This window comes from Sebastes umbrosus, chromosome 3 (assembly GCF_015220745.1).
Source record: "Sebastes umbrosus isolate fSebUmb1 chromosome 3, fSebUmb1.pri, whole genome shotgun sequence".
Taxonomy (NCBI): domain Eukaryota; kingdom Metazoa; phylum Chordata; class Actinopteri; order Perciformes; family Sebastidae; genus Sebastes; species Sebastes umbrosus.
In genome coordinates this window covers 1,581,771-1,602,664 of record NC_051271.1, presented here as the reverse complement: position 1 = coordinate 1,602,664, position 20,894 = coordinate 1,581,771, and the positions used below count along the sequence as shown (strand labels likewise).

The 20,894-nt window shown below is 41.7% G+C and overlaps 2 protein-coding genes across 2 annotated transcripts in view; both read left to right on the top strand.

Moving 5' to 3' along the window:
• The window catches only part of LOC119484981 (NACHT, LRR and PYD domains-containing protein 12-like), a 956,516-nt gene that overhangs the window by 18,602 nt on the left and 917,020 nt on the right, over positions 1-20,894 (top strand). Inside the window, exons 11-15 of the mRNA XM_037764190.1 lie at positions 1,427-1,600; positions 2,027-2,200; positions 3,318-3,358; positions 3,533-3,588; positions 4,216-4,262. Of these exons, the coding sequence (XP_037620118.1) occupies positions 1,427-1,600; positions 2,027-2,200; positions 3,318-3,358; positions 3,533-3,588; positions 4,216-4,262 (492 nt within the window). The remainder of the gene's footprint in view (positions 1-1,426; positions 1,601-2,026; positions 2,201-3,317; positions 3,359-3,532; positions 3,589-4,215; positions 4,263-20,894) is intronic.
• Positions 5,697-10,862, top strand: LOC119485029. Its single transcript, XM_037764304.1, has 4 exons — positions 5,697-5,951; positions 8,848-8,964; positions 9,093-9,237; positions 10,115-10,862. Exons 1-4 carry the CDS (start codon positions 5,835-5,837, stop codon positions 10,471-10,473), a joined length of 738 nt encoding a protein of 245 aa, XP_037620232.1. The 5' UTR covers positions 5,697-5,834; the 3' UTR covers positions 10,474-10,862.

Sequence of the window (20,894 nt, the reverse complement as noted above, 5' to 3'; positions counted from 1 at the left end):
TTTGTGTTTGGCTGCTCAACATGAGTTTGTAGAGATGGATCCACTGGTGGAGCTGTCAGAGTTTGAGGGTGTTTCACATATAGTCCTTTTTAAACAAACCAAACTCGGTCCTCTTAAATTGGACCAAAAAGGGGACCAACAGAAAAGGGACTCAGTTCTGTTTGTGTTCACATTGTTAGTTCATTTGAAAGAGGACTCAGTTCTGTTTCTGGTCCACTTCAGCTCTAATGGGGCCTCAGTCCTCTTTCTGTTCACACTATAGTTGAAGAAGTTGAAGTTTTAATTTAATTTCTGCATTTGTTTATTTTTTTAATGATTTTATTTCAGCTACTTTAACAAATGTATTAAATTTAAACAGTGACTGAAATGCTGTTAAAACACATTCACTATACACAGCCTATTTAAAAAAACTCATTCTGCAGCTGCACCACCATCCTGCTCACTCAGAAATATTAACAGATAATATACAATATTATTATGTTCCATCAGTGCGACCAAACACATCAGGAGTGATAGAGATCATTATTTACTGATCCTACGGGTCTAAGCTTCATACTGCTCTAATTGACAGCTGTCTCAGTCACAGTGTTATAAAAATGAACGTTGCAAAAGAAGGACAAGCCGAGGTTTTATTCTGAGCTGATGGGGACTTGATGCTGTGATAGATTTAAATGTGAGGGCAAAAAACGATGTTAAAAGAAATGACTGACCGCACATAAAAGCTGTAACTTTAGATAGTCCTTAGTAACAAACTAATATCTTTAAATTCAGACATGAACCTCCGCTAATTAATGCGCTTCGATACGCGCTTTAATACGGACTGAATGAAAGGAAATAAAGCAGCGTGAGCGTAAGCTGCCATGGTTCCGTGTTGTTTTTCCGAGCATAAGTGCACAAGCGCGTGTGATCTGTCTACGGCAACTCTAGAGGGCTAAAATACAATGGCAAAAGGCCAAGCGAACCTGGAGCGCTTTGTGTTCACAATGCACAGATTAAGCGAGCCGCAACGCAGACTGGAATCGAACCGAACTCGGACCACCTCCCGAGGAGGTCCGAGTTCATTTCGTTTCAGAGGGGTCTGATTCCTTTTGGAGTGTTCACAAATGCGCAAAAAATGTTGACTCATCGCTCTGAGTTCGTTTAGAGGGCTGAAAGGGACCAAGTGTGAAAACACCCTAAAAGGTGAAGTCACTACATCTTTATTGAAGTAGCAGCACGTTGTCATTAATATTAATGAGAGCTCTGTTTCACTGTTTGTATTTTACAGTTTTTAACCTGCATCCTGTTGGCTTCAGGTGTTTGGAGTTTACATTTTCTAAACTTCTACGTTCTAAACCTTCTTCAGCTCTGAACACATTATTAAACATTGAATGATTTCAAGCAGGAACGTTGTCTTCTAAACTTACATCATTTATTCTTTATTCAGATTGAGGTACTGCTGGTTGTCAGAGATCAGCTGTGCTTCTCTGGCCTCAGCTCTGAAGTCCAACCCCTCCCATCTGAGAGAGCTGCAGCTGAGTGGAAACAACCTGGAGGATTCAGGAGTGAGGCCGCTGTCTGGTTTTCTGGAGAGTCCACACTGTAGACTGGAGACTCTGAGGTCAGTTCACTGACTCTCTGGTACTATTAGAGATCTTAAATGTTTAATTAACAATTGAACCTGATTTATGTACAAACATAACTTACATCCATAAAGTTGTTAATGTCCTTTTCTTCATATTTTCATGTTTCTTGAACTAAATTCAGTCTGCAGTCACTAAAGACTTGTGTTTCTTAAAGAAAGTGTAGAAAATGTCCACTGTTAGTTGTTAAAGTAAATGAATGTTTATCATTGTTGGTAAATGGTCACATCTGGATACAGAAGATCCTCTGAACTAATATCTGTTTTACATTGATCAAGTTTACTTCATGAAGTAGAAATATTTCTCTGGTTTCTGTTTGTTTCAATGTGTTTTCACAAATAATGTCTGATCATTGATATTGATCCTTCAGTGATTTTTATCTTCATCATTTATTCTTTATTCAGATTGTGGAGCTGCAGTTTGTCAGAGATCAGCTGTGCTTCTCTGGCCTCAGCTCTGAAGTCCAACCCCTCCCATCTGAGAGAGCTGGATCTGAGCTACAACGACCTGAAGGATTCAGGAGTGAAGCTACTGTCTGATCTTGTGGAGAGTCCACACTGTAGACTGGAGACTCTGAGGTCAGTAGAGGGTCGGAGTCGGTCCATGCTGGTTCCAGCAGTATTGCAATAACCACTCAACAGTCCGTGTGTTACTCCCGTGGGGTATCCCTGCGGCTCCACTGTGTGGACAACCAACCAGTAAAGCCTGGTTCATGCTCGGCGTAGTGAAGCCGGCGTGAGGTGCACGCTGCAGAAAATTACGTTGTCACGGCTTTCGCGTGGTGTGCGAAGGCTCCGCGAGTTGTCGCGGCGCTTGGTCGTGCACCTCTGAATTTCTGTTACTACGCGCCGACTGCGTGCGCTGTCTTTCATTTCAACATGGACGCCTTCGAGGGAAGACTGGCCACTTAAGAGTTGCTAGTGCAGCAACAAGGATGAGAACACTCAAAGCCAAATTACCAGAGGTCCTTCTACTGGGATTCAAGGTATCTCTACTGGGAACCGAGCCTTTGGTTCCTGCACTGTTGGGTGAGAACTGTCACTCTGCAGAGGAAGCTTCACCTGGCACAAGAAATCAGGGATTTCTCCCACTGAGTGCAGTTTCTCCTCTTTTTCATGTGTAAATGTGTAATTGTTATTGTCACACAGTACATTGAACACAGCACAGCACCCAGTGAAGTTACCTTCTGCATCTACCCATCCTAGTATTAGGGGCAGTGGGCAGCTACTATACAGCGCCCGGGGAGCAGTTTGGGGGTCCGGGGCCCCCCGACAGGAACCGGGGACCCTCCGGTTCCAGAGCCGTCAGACTGAGCTACTGCCCCCCCCCCCCCACATCCTATGTTTCTTTTCTTCTCTGCATTCTTTCATTCTTCCACAAACAATAAAAAGCAACCTGATAATGCAAAGCAACATTTTACAGTCAGTCAGCAATGTTTTTACAGACGTGTGAATTTACAGTCGAGTGAAAAGTGTAGTTAGTTGTGTTTTCTTTGGATGTGTGTTGGATCGAGACTAATGACTAGTTCTTTCCTTTAATGTAGGCACAGAACATGATTGTCAGCAGTCAGTTGTAGTCTTCATGGTGCAGATATGATGATAAGCATTTCATTCTGATAGATTGATGCTAATTCAAAGAACGGACAATTATTTTAAACTTGTTCTATAACTTTTGGGTCTGTGTTGATCTCTACAGGACCACAAAGAAGGACTACAGAGCTGCCAGACACAAAGAATGTGAGTATTGAAACAACTTCGCCCATTCATCAAACTATTGTACATTCACATCTGATCTGAAAATGAGAATGTCCTCATTGTACAACAAAACTGTTACTCAGTTCCATCTTTGTTCCAGATGTTAAGATCACGTCTATTTGAAGAATATTCATCAATATTCTCTTTCACTTTCAGGTGACTCAGATGTCAAACTGAATGTGGAAGAAAACCTACTGGAGGACGACGAAAAGGTGAGAAAGGAGCAGTTGTACGATGTGAAATCCTCCAGTTTAAACCATGGATGACTTTACTTGGACATTTATCAAGGATCTACCGCTGAAGAACTGTAGTGTATTACACCTGCAGGCAGACATTTATTTAATGACTTAGACTGCATTCACCTGCAGAAGTTAATAGTGTTGAGTGAAGATCACTGAACTATCATTTATTTACTAAACTTGGCCTCTGAGCTCTCGTCGCTGGCAGGACCACGATCTGTCCAGGTGCTGGTGCTGTTGCTGTTGCTGTTGCTGGTGTTGGTGCTGGTGCTGGTGCTGGTGCTGGTACTGGTGCTGGTACTGGTGCTGGTACTGGTGCTGGATCTGGATCTGGATCTGGATCTGGTGTGTTAGTAAATGAGGAGCTAAATACATGGTGATTATTGAGACCCATGTTCTTGGTGTAGTTGTCCTTCTGTGTAGTCTTCTCTAACACACCTCACACTGTCACTCCATTGAAGTCATTTCCTCTCTGACTCATACAGGGTGCTTGAGTTGAGTATTGACAGTGTGGCTCTAGTATTTCATCACTTTATAAAACACTAAGACAAGTTGGTATTTCTATTAAAATAACTAATTCTGTTCCTTTTTTAACTCCAGGCTCCAACATCCTTCTCACCTGAGCAGACAGCTGAATCTTCATACAGGTAATCGTATAAACTCTGGACCCAGAGTGTGTAATATTGATTGCCAGAAACTATATTTAGTTTTGGACAAAACCAACTCAGTGTGACAGGGTGGCTGGTGCTAGCCTGCATCGGTCACACACAGGATCCACACCAGACATGGACTTGGCTAGCTTTACTTTAGACCAGTGGAGACGATGTAAAACCTTTGACCTGGATAATTGTATGTCGTCAGGAGATTAAAGAGGAATGTACCCTATCTGAAGCCTTCTTCTAAACTTTATCAGGAAACTGTGTCCCCAAGTCTTCCTCCCACTGAATCCTTCACAAAGTTGAGGGTTCCAGATTATGAGAGTTTAATAATGAATGAACAACACCAGTAGAGCGCTGCAGGGATGATGTATTTCTGTAGGCCAACAGGAAGTTAGCATCACTCTGGTTCCCTCCACTAACAGCCAATGGGATTGTTCCGTTGGGTTTTGGATTATTGCAGAAAATCAGCTGTGTGGCAAACACACGTTTATGATACTGACACGTTTTGTTCAGCAAGATAATCTCCACAGCATCCAGCCAGCTGTCCTTCCTGCATCAGTCAGTTTAAACTGTGTTGTTTTTAGTCTGATTATGACTCTAACTTCTTCATATTTGTGTAATATTATCATACGATCTGCTCACCGAGCTCTGATTGGTCAGTATGAGGTGCTTTTATACGAGTTGATCTCTTATCTGGAACATAACCTGCTCCGGAGCAGGTCCGCCGTTTGAGGAAAAACTGTCATGTCCATTTTCAAAGGGGTCCCTTGACCTCTGACCTCCAGATATGTGAATGAAAAATACATTTGCATAAAGCAGTATATTTGTCCACATCCATGTTGATAAGAATATTAAATACTTGACAAATCTCCCTTTAAGGTTCATTTTGAACAGATAAAGTTTGCATTCAAGAATAATTTGACTAGTTTATATGTGAATTTGCATATGCTTGATATATGGACATACATACCAGTATTGTAATATTGTCTTTATTAATGTGTTGATATTGATTTTAACATATCACCTAGCCCTGAAGGGTATTAAGTCTTATCTGTCAAGGTCTTAAAAAGCATTACATTTAATTTCAAAAAGTATGCAGACATAAGTGATAACGTTCTTTTTAAAACAGGCTTTGCCTCTTAAAAAGGATTCTGTTTTTCCTTCAACAGGTTTGGGTTGAGGTGGCAGCAAACTAACTAACTCTGGGCTAGCATCCTGCCCAGGAGCAGGCCGTGGTTCAACCTCAACATCAGAAATTAGATTTCAACATGGAGCTGTTTGGCTCCAGTTTATAAGCACAGATAAAGATGTGGATGGTGGTGATATGTCCCACCAACTTTAAAGAAAGCATGTCATATCCCAACCAACCTCGTTTCCTTGCTGAGGCCTCGACTAAAAGAGAGAGACTAACAGGCCAATAAATGCTTGTTATATCAGTTTGGCCCTCTTTGTCCTACAGCTTCAGGTGTCCTGGTCCAGGTGTGTTCCAGTGTGCTTTGACTGGACTGGTGTTCGTCATGGCTCAGGAGGCGGAGCTACTGTACAGGACCGTCCAATGGGATGAGAGCTTCCTCCAATCAGCTGGCAAAATGGCTGCAGGGCCGCTGTTCAACATCAAGTGTTCTGAGGATGCTGCTCTCCGTCAGCTCCACCTCCAACACTGTGACACAAAGGAAGGTAAAGACATTGTTCAACATTAATAGTAAAATTGCAAATATGTTTTTTAATGTGTACTTTGTTGGAATTAGCTGCATTAGGTGACGTGTGAATATATATATATATAGTTGTAATGGATTTTATGCACAACAGAGGCCCTTGGCCTTGGAAGGAGGTAACTAGGTAAAGAATAGAGGTGAAGTGGCACATCCTCGGGATGCTCCAGAGTTAGAGGCAATAGATTGTGGCAAGTGGTAAGAAATGAATTGGGTAGATGAACCTGTTAGCATTAAAACAAAAGTTGAACAGCTCTTTGCTTTCACAGCATTGCTCTGTGATGGCCTGTTGTCTGTCGCTCACATCTTTGATGATGGAATGAGCATCTTGGAGCCGCTGGAGATTACAGACACTCATGTGGTTGTGAAGATCTCTCACCTCTCTGCCTTTGGCCTGATCTGGGATACGATTCGGAACCTCATATGGCCGATACATGGCCAAGTCCTGCTGTTTCTCCGACCTCCCAAGATAAGACATCAAGTACTCCATGTCTTTCTGCTGAACAGCAACGTCGATGTAACCAAGGTAAAGCCATCTGTCATATGTGCTCATCATCAGCCAGAACTCAGCTATTTCCACAAAGATGATTCCTGTCAGTCACACATTGCTCCTTTTATTTATGAACCTCATGCTGTGGTAAGATTGTGTTTCGTTTTTAGTTTTTCTTTCTGTGTTTTGCTCTCGGCGCTGCCTTTCTGTCTGCCACTGTCATTCGTGATCCTTCCACCAGGTGGTGTAAATACTAAACAGTGGCCTAAAGGTACGGTGGCCATGAGAGCTCAACAAACTAGAACTTTTAAAAAACACAAGCAAGTACACTAAATTTAATTGTGTTTTACAAGCAAATTAAGAAAACATCTTCACCAACGTGACAACAAATCCTGCAAATAGGGAATAAAACAAATACAGAAACCTGCTGCAAGAAGCACAGACGACGAGGGAAACTGTTTCCAGGGGACACTAAAAAGTGATGCACACGGTTGCGACACACTTGTTGCATCAGTGGTGTTGGATAAGAGGGACATGCTCTTCAGTGGTTGTCCTCCTACCCCCCAAGACAGATCAGCCTTTGTTAGAACTGATTGATGCCGGGTCCACACTACACATGAATCAGCTGAGTTTAGTCCTGATTCCTCCTGACCATCGTCAGCAAAGCCCTGATTGATTGATGCTTCTAAAGATGATCTGTCCAGATGTTCCTGTGGTGTGAGGTATATTCAGAGTGTTCTTTACATCCCCGATCGGCTCTGAAGTCCATCCTGGTCACACCGGTTTCAAATGGTAAATATTAAACATGTTGAATATCTGTGATGGGATCTCCTGTTGTGTGAGGGGAACCCCGAGGACAGCCGATGACGCAGTCACGTGGGAAAGAACGACAGCCAATAGAGAACCAAGCTGACTGAAGAAGGAAGGACAACCACCGCCATCATGGCGGCCGCGGCTAATGCACGAGCTAATGCTAAACGTGGAGCATAAAGTAGTGGTGAGATGGAGCTCAGAGATGGAGGACCAACGTGTTGATTAGTGTTTAATTTAACGTGTCTCTGTGTCTTCATCCGTCCATCCTTCCTCAATGTTCACTACAAAGTAAAAACTAACATCACTGATTCTTCCTGCCCGTCGTCGGCCATGTTGGTTTACACTAAAGTCTCGTTTGATCTCAGAGATTTAGAGAGACTTCTGTGTTTTTTAGTTGTTGTTGATGAATGAATGTGTTAGTGTGTGCTGTTGCTGTTTCTCTCCTCACACTACAGGAACTAACCTGTTCAATTTAACACAACATGTGGTTATGTGAGGGCTCTCTCACGTTTTACACATCTGGTAAGATCTGAAACATCTGTTAGTGTGGGCCAGCATGAAGTGTCCTCTCCCTCTGCACCATCTCATACGGAGAACCACAAGGTTCCATATTAGGCCCTATTTTATTTTCATCACCCAGCTGTACGTCCCACTGGAACCTGGTGACCCGTGCTGTTTTTACTCCCTAGTGAAGTGCATTAAGGATGCAAAATGCTCCGTGGCAAAAAGATTCCTGCGACTAAACCAGAATCAAACTGAGGTCCTTATCTTTGGCCCTGCAGACACCACAATCAACACTCTTAGGCCTCTGTCATCAAATGTAAATTCCCACCCAAGAAATCTGGGTTTATCTTTGTTATCTTTGATTCTAGTTTAAAATCTGATCAACCAAAGATCTCACAAAGTTCCAGCCAGACAGCCTGTCTGGTTTAAAATGACTCATTACTGGCAGCAGGAAGAGAGACCATATCTCCCTGCACTGGTGTGTTGGCTTCTATTCACTGGTTACCAGTGAAGGACAGAGTTGGTTTTAAGGTTCTTTGATTTGTTTTTAAAGCTCTGCATGGACTGAAACCAGTTCCCCTATTCCACCTCCAGACCCCTCAGATCTGCTGACTCCACGCTCCCAGTTAGAATCCCGGGCTGATTGGGCTCTTTTGGTTGTTGGTCCTGAATGGAGGAACAGTTTCCCCCTCACCATTACATCTCCCTCCTCCATTGATAACTTCAAACCTGTCTTAAGACCCGTCTCTTTCCTTTAGTCTGTCAGTAGTCACCTTGAAGACTGGTCACACTCTGTTTTTATTTATGTCTTTAGTTTTATTTATTTGACTTCTGTGCAATGCTGTCATGTTTTGAGGATTTTAATCCAGAATTATTTATTCTACACTTTTATTAATTTACTTGCATCCTCTTTAATCATTTCTATGTTTTATTTGATTCTAATTCTCATCGCTCTGTGAGGCACTTTGGTCATTTGTTGTTTTTAAGTGTACTCTATAAATACAATCGCCAATATGAGCATAAACGGCATATTAAAAATGTTCTGTTTCTGAAGGTTAAGGCCCAACAAGAAGGTGCTACGTACATCCCGAACACTGCCGACTGTTTTCTCAACTTTGGTCACAGTTACAGTGTCCACTGTGAACCTGGGAGCTTCAGAATACAACCTGATGTGAGTCAAGTCGCAGAATTATCATGAATATAATTTTGGCCGCATGTTGAAAATAGATTCACAATAAGAAAGTACCAGATAAACATTTTTAACAAGATTGAAAATGACGTGATGCTTCTGGTTTTCAGCGTGCATCATACCGCTCAAATTATGGACCAAATTACCATCCGACATTTAAAGTTATCCTGACTACGATTCCAGACGAAGTGACTTTGATGGTCCGGAATCAAGAGAGGACAGGCGACGTCTGGAGATGTGATCTGTTGCAAGGAGGTAAAGATTACATTTTAATTATTTTGATAAATTTTGAGATCAGGATTATTTCTCATTACGAACACATTACATTACACTACTCTACCAACGTCAACATGTGGATACCTGACGGCACCATATTCTCACAGCGACATGAACATCTGGAATGAAGCTAAGTGGTGAGTGAGAGTGGTGTGAAAATGGTCCGCTTTGTTTCATGTACGTATCATAACGACGGCTTGTATATCCTCCGTCCTCGCTCTTCCTGTTTCCCTTTCTGAATGATGGATACAGACTACCACCGCCTGCTGGTATGGAGAGTTATTTCCTCTCACCAGGAGCAGAACGTACGAGCTAACTGACTGTAGTCTTTGCAGTGTGTCCGAGTGCGACTTGTTGGCCAAAACAAATGCGACGTGAGGCGACGCAACAGTCGGCCTTCGTCGCCGCTAGTTCTCTGATGTCGTGTCGGTGTATCCCCAGCTTATGGAAACAAGTTCTTCATCTATGTACACACACACACACACACACACACACACACAGACACACACACACAGACAGACAGACAGACACACACAGACAGACATGCACACTCACATTCACACCTACAAGCAATTTAGAGCCGTCATTTAACCTAACCTACAGAACATGTCTCTGAACTGAGGGAGGAAGCCGGAGAAAACCCACGCCAACACGGGGAGAACATGCACTCACCACAGAGAAGAATCATGAAACCAAAAAATATAAAATATGAATGTCTCCCTTTTGGTTTCTGGTTTTGAACACAGAACAACTGATTTACAGAGCGGACATGTTGCTGTACAGAAACATGACGTTTCATTTCAGTTGAATTGCTCTTTAAAAGTGGTTGTTGTTTTTTTCCCTGGTTATCTCCCAGATCTAACAATGGAAATCCCTCAGAGGAACGTCTCACCAGAGGACAGCGTCTCAGCAGAGGACAACGTCCCACCAGAGGACAGCGTCCCAGCAGAGGACAACGTCTCACCAGAGGAGAGGCTGCGGTTGGTTCGAACAAAGTTTGTAAACGGGATGTCTGATCCTAATCTGAACAAGCTTCTGGATGAACTCCTTCAACGTCGCGTTATAAGTGATGAAGAAATGGAGTCAATCAGAACAAAAACCAGGGCAGATAAAGCACGAGACCTGATCGACACGGCACGAAGAAAGGGAACTGAAGCCAGCAGAGTTCTGATCGCTGCTCTCCGTAAGGATGATCCGTGGGTGTTCAGAATTTAGGATGAAGCAAAAGCAAGAAGCTGGAGTGTGATGATGAATCTCTATAATATCTGGCTGTTTCAGAGACTCACATCACTTATTGTTATCTATAAATGATAAATTCCGTCGTTGAAGCCTGTGTGGACTTTCACTCTGAAGGTGATTCACTGAAGTTTGGGGGGAAAGTGAATTCATTTTCAATCTCTTGTGGTTTGGTCTCTAGATTTTATAATCATTTACTTGTGATAACTACTGATGTGTTGTCGGTGATGAAGACCTGCGATAGAGAGCTCATGACATTTCTATATGTTTTGGGACCGCCTTCTTATTGCTAATTTTTGGAAGAAATTAATTTAGTTTTAATTAGGGCTGTCTAAGTTAACGTGATAATAACATGCTAATGCAAATTTGTTTTAACGCCACTAAATTCTTTAAAACTTTAACGCAACTTGTGATTATTAGGTTGCAGCGGCTCAGTGTTAAAGCTAGAGTGAAGATACTGGTATCATAGTAAACTATAGAACCTGATGGATCCATCGGTACCAACCAGGTCAGACTAGCTTGTCATGAAGGAGGTTAAATAACGCTCCAAACTTACGCTAAATTTTGGCGAGGAAAAACCTGTTGTTGCCTGTTGGGCTGCAGTTTGCCATGTTATGATTTGAGCATATTGTTTTATGCTAAATGCAGTACCGGTGAGGGTTTCTGGATCAACATCTGTCATTGTTTTGTGTTGTTCATTGATTTACTATAATAAATATATACATACATTTGCATAAAGCAACATATGTGTCCACTCCCATGTTGATAAGAGTATTAAATACTTGACTAATCTCCTTTTAAGGTTTATTTTGAACAGATAAGAAATGTGTGATTAATTTGCTATTAAATATTTTAATGGATTGACGGCCCTAATATTGATTACTGATTCTCTGTCAGACCTGACTGTGTTGAGCTAAGATCTAAATCCATCTCTCTGTCTCTTACTGCTAATCAACGCAGGCTTCACAGCTGCAACAAGAGACCATTTTACAAATAGCAATAAGGGTAAAGATGGATATCATTACTGCCCTTGATAATCTATAGATCTGTGTTTGTTTGGTCATTTTATTCGTCAGTAGACCTTCTGTAACTTGAGCCTACAATAAAGATTTCATTGCAAAACAAATAAGTTTGGATAAAAGGCGTCACACTGTGATGGAACCAAAGTGAAACTCATTGGATGGATGTTGAGCAGTGAAACTATTCCATTAAGAGATGGTGTCTGCAGACATGAACTAGAACAGACAGATGCTGTTATTAAATGAGACCTCAACTGAAACATAGATAGGAGCTTTTTGTTGTGACAAAGGCAGTTGTTCTAATGCAACAACTGTCATTAACAGTTTGGACAAAGACCTTTTAAAGGCAACGGAAAGATTCTGGCCTCTTATCTGGAACAGATGTTGCCTTCAAGTGAAACTGGTGAGCTCGTGTTTACAACACGGGAAGTCGTGTACACCATGTGCATGGCGTTCAAGTGGTTAAGTCGTGAGAACACCGCTGCTAAGCAACGGCAATGTTAACGTTAACGTTAACGTTTGTGACCCGGCAGCCATGTTGAGATCTGCTGAGGAAATTCCAAGCACCGCCCACCAGCCAGAGCTCAGCCAATAGGAACGCTCTCTCTCTCTGAAATGACCTGTGATTGGTCAAAGTCTCCCGTCATGAGTTAGATGTTCTAAAGCCTGAAAACAGAGCCATGAGGAGGAGCAGAAGTCTAGTGATCTCTCAGAACACTTGCATTACAATATGCTGAAAGGTTATTATGGGATTTAAATCCTTTCCACAGCGTTGTTGTGTGTTTAGTTTCAGACATTGTTTCAGATTTTTCGAACAATTTTCGGATATTTTTCAATATTTTTCTCACATATTTTATTAGTCATTTTTGGACTTTTTTCTGATATGTTTCGCGTATTTTACAAATATGTTTTGGATATTTTTTCACATATTTTACAAAATTTTCTGACGTTTGGGGATATTTTTCGCTATAATCATTTTCATATATTATTTTACTAATATTTTTCAGGCAATTTTTGGATATTTTACTCACATTTTTCTGATTTTTTCAGCCATTTTTCAATATTTTTTTCACGTATTTTGAGAAGAAGAAGAAGAAGAAGAAGAAGAAGAAGAAGAAGAAGAGTGATCTGACACATGTCAACATCACTGGAGTTTTATACCGGAGTCAAGACAGATCACAGATTAAACGTTTTATAGTTTAGTTGTCTTCTGATTCACCATCTAGTTATAATCTGTGTTAACTGTAGGTGTGAACAGCAGACAGACCATGTTGATGGTGAAGTGTTCCAGCAGCAGAAGGACCTGCAGGATCTCTGCTTAACACACCGCGGCTGAAGGAGTCTGACACTGAAAGGGGTTTATAATAACTGACAATGAACAACTTTCTTCATTTATTAGAAAAAGTTTTCTTTTGATGATCTGTTATTTACCCCGTTAACTTTGATTAAGGATCCAGTTAAAGTCAGAGAGAGAAGGAGAGTCTGTCTCTTACACCTTTTACATCATTTATCATCATTTCCATTCCTGAGTGTTGGGTTTGATATGAGTTACATCATTTACATTTTCCCTGAAACATTCAGCCTAATATATAATTTATAGTTTCAGAATATCAATAACTAACAATAACTAAATAATATAAAGATATTGATCCAGTAGAGATGGTTCCTGGTCCTCTAAGCAGGACTCAGTCCACAGTAGAAATACAGACTGCAGCTGTTATTCATGTGCAGGTGTTTGTTAAACTGGTAACAGGCTACAGAGAGGAAACACTGCTGCTCTACCACTGAGAATAACTGAGTGTCTTTATCAGTATAATTAGATCAGTTCAGACATAAACAGCTGTTATAGACGACTGACAGCTGATCCAGCTGTGATCAGATGATCCAGATGTGATCAGCTGCTGCTGTCATCAGAAACGGAAGTCGCTTCACGTGACGCTTCAGAGGAAACGACGTCTCATGTCTCTAAAAACATATTTCCTCTCTTCCTCTCTCCGCGTTTCTATTCCTTGCCTCCTCCGCTCGCATCTCCCGTGGGCGGGACTAAGACGCGAGGAGAGGAGTCGAGGAGAGGAGTCGAGGAGAGGCGTCGAGGAGAGGAGTCGAGCCGTATAAAATGGGAAAGGCCAAGAGACACTTCTCCTAAGAAGGTCTGCCTGCCTTCTGAAGATTCCTGCAAGTTTAGCACCAAGTTTAGAACCAGGGACAACAACAGAGTCTGCCAGCTAACTTCACAAACACAGGAACAAAGCCAGTTAGTGTCAAGCTGCTAACTCTGGAGAAACAAAAGATTGGAGCGACCTGCTTCCGTCCTAAGACGAATATCAGACTGTTAAAGACTAGATTTACTTCCTCTTTTGATTATTAATATAGACGATGAGCCAAAAGCCAGTAAATACACACATTGATTAGCATATATATATATATATATATATATATATATGTGTAAAACAACACAACTTTTGTATGTTTTACAGACTTTAAACTTACGGGCATCACTTCAGGTGATGAATCAACAATTGTTACAGCTTTAATTAAAGCTGCAGTGCGTAGAAATCCGGAAAACGCAAAATCCTGCATCCCCTCGAGCTGCTCTCTCCTCTCTCTCCTCTCTCCGCTCTCCCCTCTCTGTCCGAAGCCCCTCCCCCCACACGAGAACGGGCATATGCACGCGCTTCATACGTGCTCGCTACATCTGAGGAGGCTACCGCAGCGAGCTACACATTACCTTCTAACGACATCAACAGTTACCATGGTAACATCATCTTCTAACGACATCAACAGTTACCATGGTAACATCACCTTCTAACGACATCAACAGTTACCATGGTAACATCATCTTCTAACGACATCAACAGTTTGGATTGTCTTTTTGAAAGTCTGTCTTTCTTTTTTTGGGTTGTTTTGAGGTGTAGGCAGTTGCTGCCAATGCTGGAATAGCAAGCTTTTCAGTAGGTTGTTCCGCCATTGACCGAGGCTTTCACTATCTACAGAGACCAGACGTGAACGCGCATCTCCTTTTGTGGAACAGCCAATAGGAACGCTCTCTCTGAAATGCCCTGTGATTGGTCAAAGTCTGCCGTCACGGGCAAGATTTTCTAAAGCCTGTAAACAGAGCCATGAGGAGGTGCAGAGGTGTAGTCTTCTCTCAGATCACTTGAATTACAATATGCTGAAAGGTTATTATGGAATTTTTGCCAAATTATGCCAAAATATTGTTGCCTACTGCCACTTTAACCAAATATGGTTATTGAAGATAATAAGTTAAACTTACTAATTTAATAAGTTCAACTGATTATGACCAGAGGATGAAATCAGTGTGACCTGAAAGATAATCTTTTATTCCATAACCAACTTTGTTTAATCATCTATTAACAGGATTAATAACACTCATTAAAAACACTGTAAATGAAAAATACCCATTAATATGTTTTAGGAAGAGTGTTGCCAAACACTGACCTATCAGACCAAACAGAAGTCAGAGGGACGATAACAAAGATACGGTTTCATTCTCTTGACTATCAATATCAGGATGTCAGAGTTGATCTGCTGTCAGTAAACTCTTTATGGACATCTAGTGGCAGCAGAGTGGAATTAACACTAGATCTGAGAATGCAGGTTCTCAGAGGAGGAAGAAGTACTCACATATTTTACTTCAGTAAAACTAACAATACCACAGTGTGAGAAAATATGAGCATCAAAATATACTCTAAGGGCCAAAAATCAAAGTATTCATTTCACAGAATGGCCTGTTTCATAATCATATATATTATATTATTGGATTATAATTAGTAATGCGTGAATGTGTACATTAATATTGCAGCTGGTAAAAGTTGGGTTGATTTGAATTACTTTACAGTATATATATACTGCTGTGTGCTTTACCTTTAATAATATATCATAATTTAAAGGTCCCATATTGTAAAAAGTGAGATTTTCATGTCTTTTACATTATAAAGCAGCTTTAAGTGCTTTATAAATACTGTTAAAGGGACTGTTTGTACCTTTTGCAGGTATAAATCACCCGGGTTGGTTTCCCATGCGCGCTCGCATATGCGCGCTCGCGTGAGGCTACGCTGTTCAGACTCCCTGTTGACACGTACCATCAGACTCCAACACAAACTCCAGTGAAGCACCAAAACCGCAAAGTTCTGTCTAGTGAAGCCCGTCTGTTAAACAGTGTTGGCCGCGGTCGGAGGACGCGGGGGAGACCGTAGCTTTGGTCTCCAGGACCGAAGTCTCTGCTCCTCTGCCTGCCTTCACTCACACACCACGCTCGTTCTCGCTCTTTGCAGGAGAGTTAGTTTAGCTCTGAGAATATCTAGTGAATGTACAGTGGACGTTTGTGCAGAAATAACTGCTGCAGCTCCTCCAGACCAACAGAGGTTTCCCGTGTCTTGTGAAGTGACGGGGCTCCGCAGAGAGAAATGTTATCGTCTCCGACCAAAACTCCGGTGTCTCCCCCGTTCCCTCCGGCCGCGGTCGGGAGGCTGAGGCGGGAAAAGCCAACACTAGGATCAGCATTGATTCATGGAGAGACCTTCGTCTGGTCAGCTAACATTACTGCCAAGCAGCTGAAATATAGAGTGATATTGTGCTTTTAGCTGACGTGTGTCTCCTCACTGTGTTGAGCGATGCTCGTTCATGTCTATGTAGAGCGAGCACAAGCGCGATCAACAGGACGCTGACTTTAGTTGACTTAACGGCCACAGGTGTCGCTGTTAACGAGACATTTCTGAATCTTACAAACAGTCCCTTTAAACTATCAAAACACTCAATATCCGGAGAAATACACACAGCCCGTATTCAGAAATTGTGCGTTTGAAACAAGCCGTTAGGATTTCTGTCCATTTGTGATGTCACAAATATACAATATTTACACGGTTTTAAACATAAACATTCTAAATGAGTCCCAGTTTATTTCCTGTTGCCGTGTACGTGAATAACATCAGCCGACAGGAAGTAAACATGGACCCAAACTGTTGCCTAGCAACATAATTCCGTTGAAATGCACTAAAACGGAGCGTTTCAGACAGGAGGGTGAATACAGGTATATTCAGGCAGACAGTATGAGGAAAATAAAGGTTTATTTAACATTACAGCATGTAAACATGTTCTAGTAGAAACACAAAATAAAAGTATGAACCTGAAAATGAGCACGATATGGGTCCTTTAATAGTTGATTTTATAGCTTGTATTAAGAATATACACCTGCAAAGTAACTGGCAACTAAAGCTTTAAAATAAATGCAGTGGAGCAAAAAGTACAATATTTCCCTCTGAAATGTAGTGGAGTAGAAGTTTTATGGAGTACCATAAAATGGAAATACTCAAGTAAAGTACATAAAATTGTACTTGAGTACATGTATTTAGGTGAAAAGTGAAATCCCAATGTAGAATCTGCAATAGTGGAGTGTAACTGTCAGCTTACTCATACAGCGCTGATACATTTTGAGGCTGCATGTTGTAAAAACATGTAGTAAATAAAGCTAATCTACCTAAAAAATGAATAAATATTAGCTGCTGTAAGAGAGGTGACAATAAACCACTGCTTTGACACATGCACTTGGCTTACAGTAAGTTGCCTGAAATCCATCATACATGTGCAGTATAACTGGACCAAAACCAAATGTCTGAAATAAATACACTTCATTCTACCCGCATCCAGTGATATTGCCACAACCAGATGCTAAATTAATGCAATGCTCCACATTATATTGTCTCTGCTTGAGTTACATGAACTAAAGAAAAAGTTGAATCATACACTTCTAGGGACTTTTATTTTTGAAAATATCTAAATTAATCCAGTAAGAATGTTTGATTTTCAGCATGTATGTAGTCAGAGATGTCCTGAAGTCAAATATATCAGTCATTGTCAGGAATTATTTATTACATTTATTATCCATCAACCCAAAAATAAAAAAATAAAGACATTTCCCTCACAGATTAGTGCTATTTTCTTTTTAATTTATAATGTTTTATACTTCTAGTGAATATAATCCAATCAATCTGATTTCAATAGATGTATTTTGTATGTACAGTTCCCTTTTTACACCTTATTTTGAAAAGCGGACGTAGCCCCATGTGTCTACTTCCTCTAACTTCTCCAAGGTGGTCTCTAGCTCTCCCGTCAGCTCCGTTCTCTTTATCCATCCATGGTCAGCTCCATCGCGGCCGTCTGAATGCATTTAACATAAATGTCAGTATATGGGTGCTCTAAAGTTGTAGCGTCGGCCCATTTGACCACAGAGACGAGAGCGACAAAAGTGTTTGTTTGACCCGTCCAGCAAAGCACACTTGCTCTGACCGTCAAGTAACGCCACAGGTGGGTTTACATGGAGCATGCTTGCTAACCCTCCCGATTTTCCAGGGAGACTCACATTTTTCATCGCCCTCTCCCGCTTTCCTCCAGGAGTCACAATTCTCCCGTTTTTCTCCCAATTTCTGACACATTTTCACACTTTTTTTCCTGTACTGTACTGTACAGCGTCTATAAGCTCTACCGTTTCCACCCGGACAATAATAGAGCTACACCAAATGTAGCTTCCCGGCGAATGAGAGCAGTCTATTCTCGCGACACAGCGCAGTTTGAGCTCATGTTTGAGCTGCGTTCGCCGCTGGGTTCAGTGCACATCACAGCGTGCAGCGCCCAAAGTTGCACTTTTGTTCAAAAAAGCGAAAAGCCATCATGGCGTGGCGTAAACCGTTAGAAATAACGGTTTCAGAGCGCAGTGGTGGCGTTGTCGCGTTGTATCTGAAAGGACCTTCAGAGAAGGAGAAAGAACTGGAGAGAGCTGACTAAAGGAAATACTCAAGCAGGGGCAAAAATGAATAAAAACTGATGAATATTAGATTATGCCAGAGATTCAAACAAGTTCACGCCGGAGGGGTCAAGTTTTCTTTCCTGAGAATTAAAGGTAAAATGTAAAGTTTAAGATAAAAATGCTGTTGCAGTGTACTTCTTTAAAAGTCACCAGAATGCAGGAAACTTCCCTTTTTTAAGGTCTAAAGGTTGGCAAGGATGCATTGACCAAGCGGCGGGATTTGAGGAGTTGGGAGTGACAACGTGGTGATCCATCATGTAAAGCTTTAGATAGATACACAAATGCATCATCTGCATATTGGGAAATGTAATGAGTTTAATTGCTTATAACTGGTGGTTCAATGGTCAACTCAAATAGTTAGGGTGGCACCCCTGGCATGTCCCTCTCTCAAGATAATATATATATATTATATAAGATATAAGTCACCATTAAAACAACTATACACTGTGGGCAGAATACGGCGGCTGAATCCACTGGATAAAGCCCTCGCCAATTCTAATCAATTCTAAGTAAAAGGCCTTAAACATCTTCTGGAACTGTGACCTTTTTCTTATAATGAGGATGATGTTCCTGTGTGAAGAGCTGCTCACCCTGGGGCAGTATTCCCACATTTAAATTTGATAGTAGCATACTCCACTCTCTCCACCTTCTCTTTATGTTTGTGGGCCAGAACTGGTCTGGTATTGGAGTAGAGAGGATCTGCTTGTTTCTTAGTGAAGCGGATGCTGGCATAGTGAAGGCTTTCCTTCTGCTCTGCTGGTTGTTTCTATAGACATTAGACAAATACGGTTACTTGTACAAATGTGTAGCTGATACTCTGACAAACACAAGTCACAGCAACTGTAACTTAAAGGCAGAATGAGTAGGATTTATCAGTTGCGGTTTGGAAACACAACATTCAAATTTGGCCCCTCCCCCCAACGGTTCGACAACACCAGAAGCACACCACCTGACCGTGTTTAGGGATACGGTGCTCGCCAACGGGTGAAGGCCAACCCCCAGATTCACTCTCGTTTTGGAACAACCTTTGTCCGCTTGATGTTTCGCTATATTTTTGCATTTTTTCTGCATCGTGTCTGCCATTTACATAGCTTCCTCTTGGAATGCGTGTTTGTTGTCGAAGGTGGCTCCCCGCCCGGACCTCGTCGCACCGTGGACAAAGGGCTTGCTGCGCCCTCTCTCCCCACCGGGGGTGGCCCTCTGCTCCCTGTGCGACTGTCAACTGGGGCGGACTGTCCTCAGTGCACCCTGACCACGTCGTGCCGCCAGATCGGGCCTCGGCCCACGTAAAAGGTGCCAGGGGTCTGCGTCAATGTCGGCAACCCACCTGACCCGTCTTGAAACACGGACCAAGGAGTCTAACGCACGCGCGAGTCAGAGGGTGCAAGCAAAACCCTGTGGCGCAATGAAAGTGAGGGCCGGTACACGCCGGCTGAGGTGGGATCCCAGCCCAGGGGGGTCGGGCGCACCACCGTAAAGTGGTATCGGTGCAGTTGTATCGGAGCCGTTTTGCGAGTACAAGTACGAGTACATGAGCACAGTATCGGACCCGATACCCGATACTGGTATCGGTATTTGTGCATCCCTACTTATAAGTGATGATTGAGAGGGATAGGAACAATCGTACTCATTCTGCCTTTAAAACACAAGCAGGAAAGATTCTTTAAGAAAAGAAATGTTGAACTGTAGAACTCTCAATAAATCTTCAGTCAGATTTCTTGGCAGCTCAGTTACTCTATAAATCAAACTTTTAGCATAACAAGAGGAATGAATCAGAATCTGATAACCTATAAAAAAAAAAAACAAGTACTAATACTTTGTCCTGTCTAGTTGTAGACATATTATTGGTCCTTGGGATACAACCACAACTTCCCTTTTCCAGTGCTGTGTGAACTATTCTTCCTCACCTGTGCACCTGTGTCTGGTCTCTCTATAGACTCAGATGGTTGCTTATGGGTCCTCTTGTTCCTGGTTGGGAGGAGGAGGAAAAACAAAAATATATAAATATGAATGGTAGAATTGACTGCTTGAAATTATTTTTAAATGTTTCAATGAACAATGATTTACTGCTCACCTAATCCATAACAAGACAAAGATGAGTATGCCAACAATTGAAAGAGCAGTGAATATTCCAATACCTATAAATGTCCTTCCTTTCCTTCCTGGGAAATAGGAATCAAATGAAAACACTGACAGTTAATTGGGGTGTTACCGGATGCGTAGGCCCACGGCACCAAGGATTAGTAAAGAAATAGTATCTTAAATCACAAAGAGAGAACTTAAACATTTGAGAGTACTTAAATGGTACTCTTACAACTAAATGTATTTTTAGTTATTCCACACCAACTTCAAAGAGGAACTACACCAATGTTACACATCAAAATCTGTCAAACACACGTATCATATTTATATACATAAACTGATTTCATGTGAGTCAACTTCATTTGGGGTTGGAGACTACAAGTTGAAAATGAAAAAAAAAACGAAAAACTACGGGGTGTGGAGTTAGAAAGAAGTAAGTTTACCGGACGTACTCGGACAGGATTACACAGATTAAC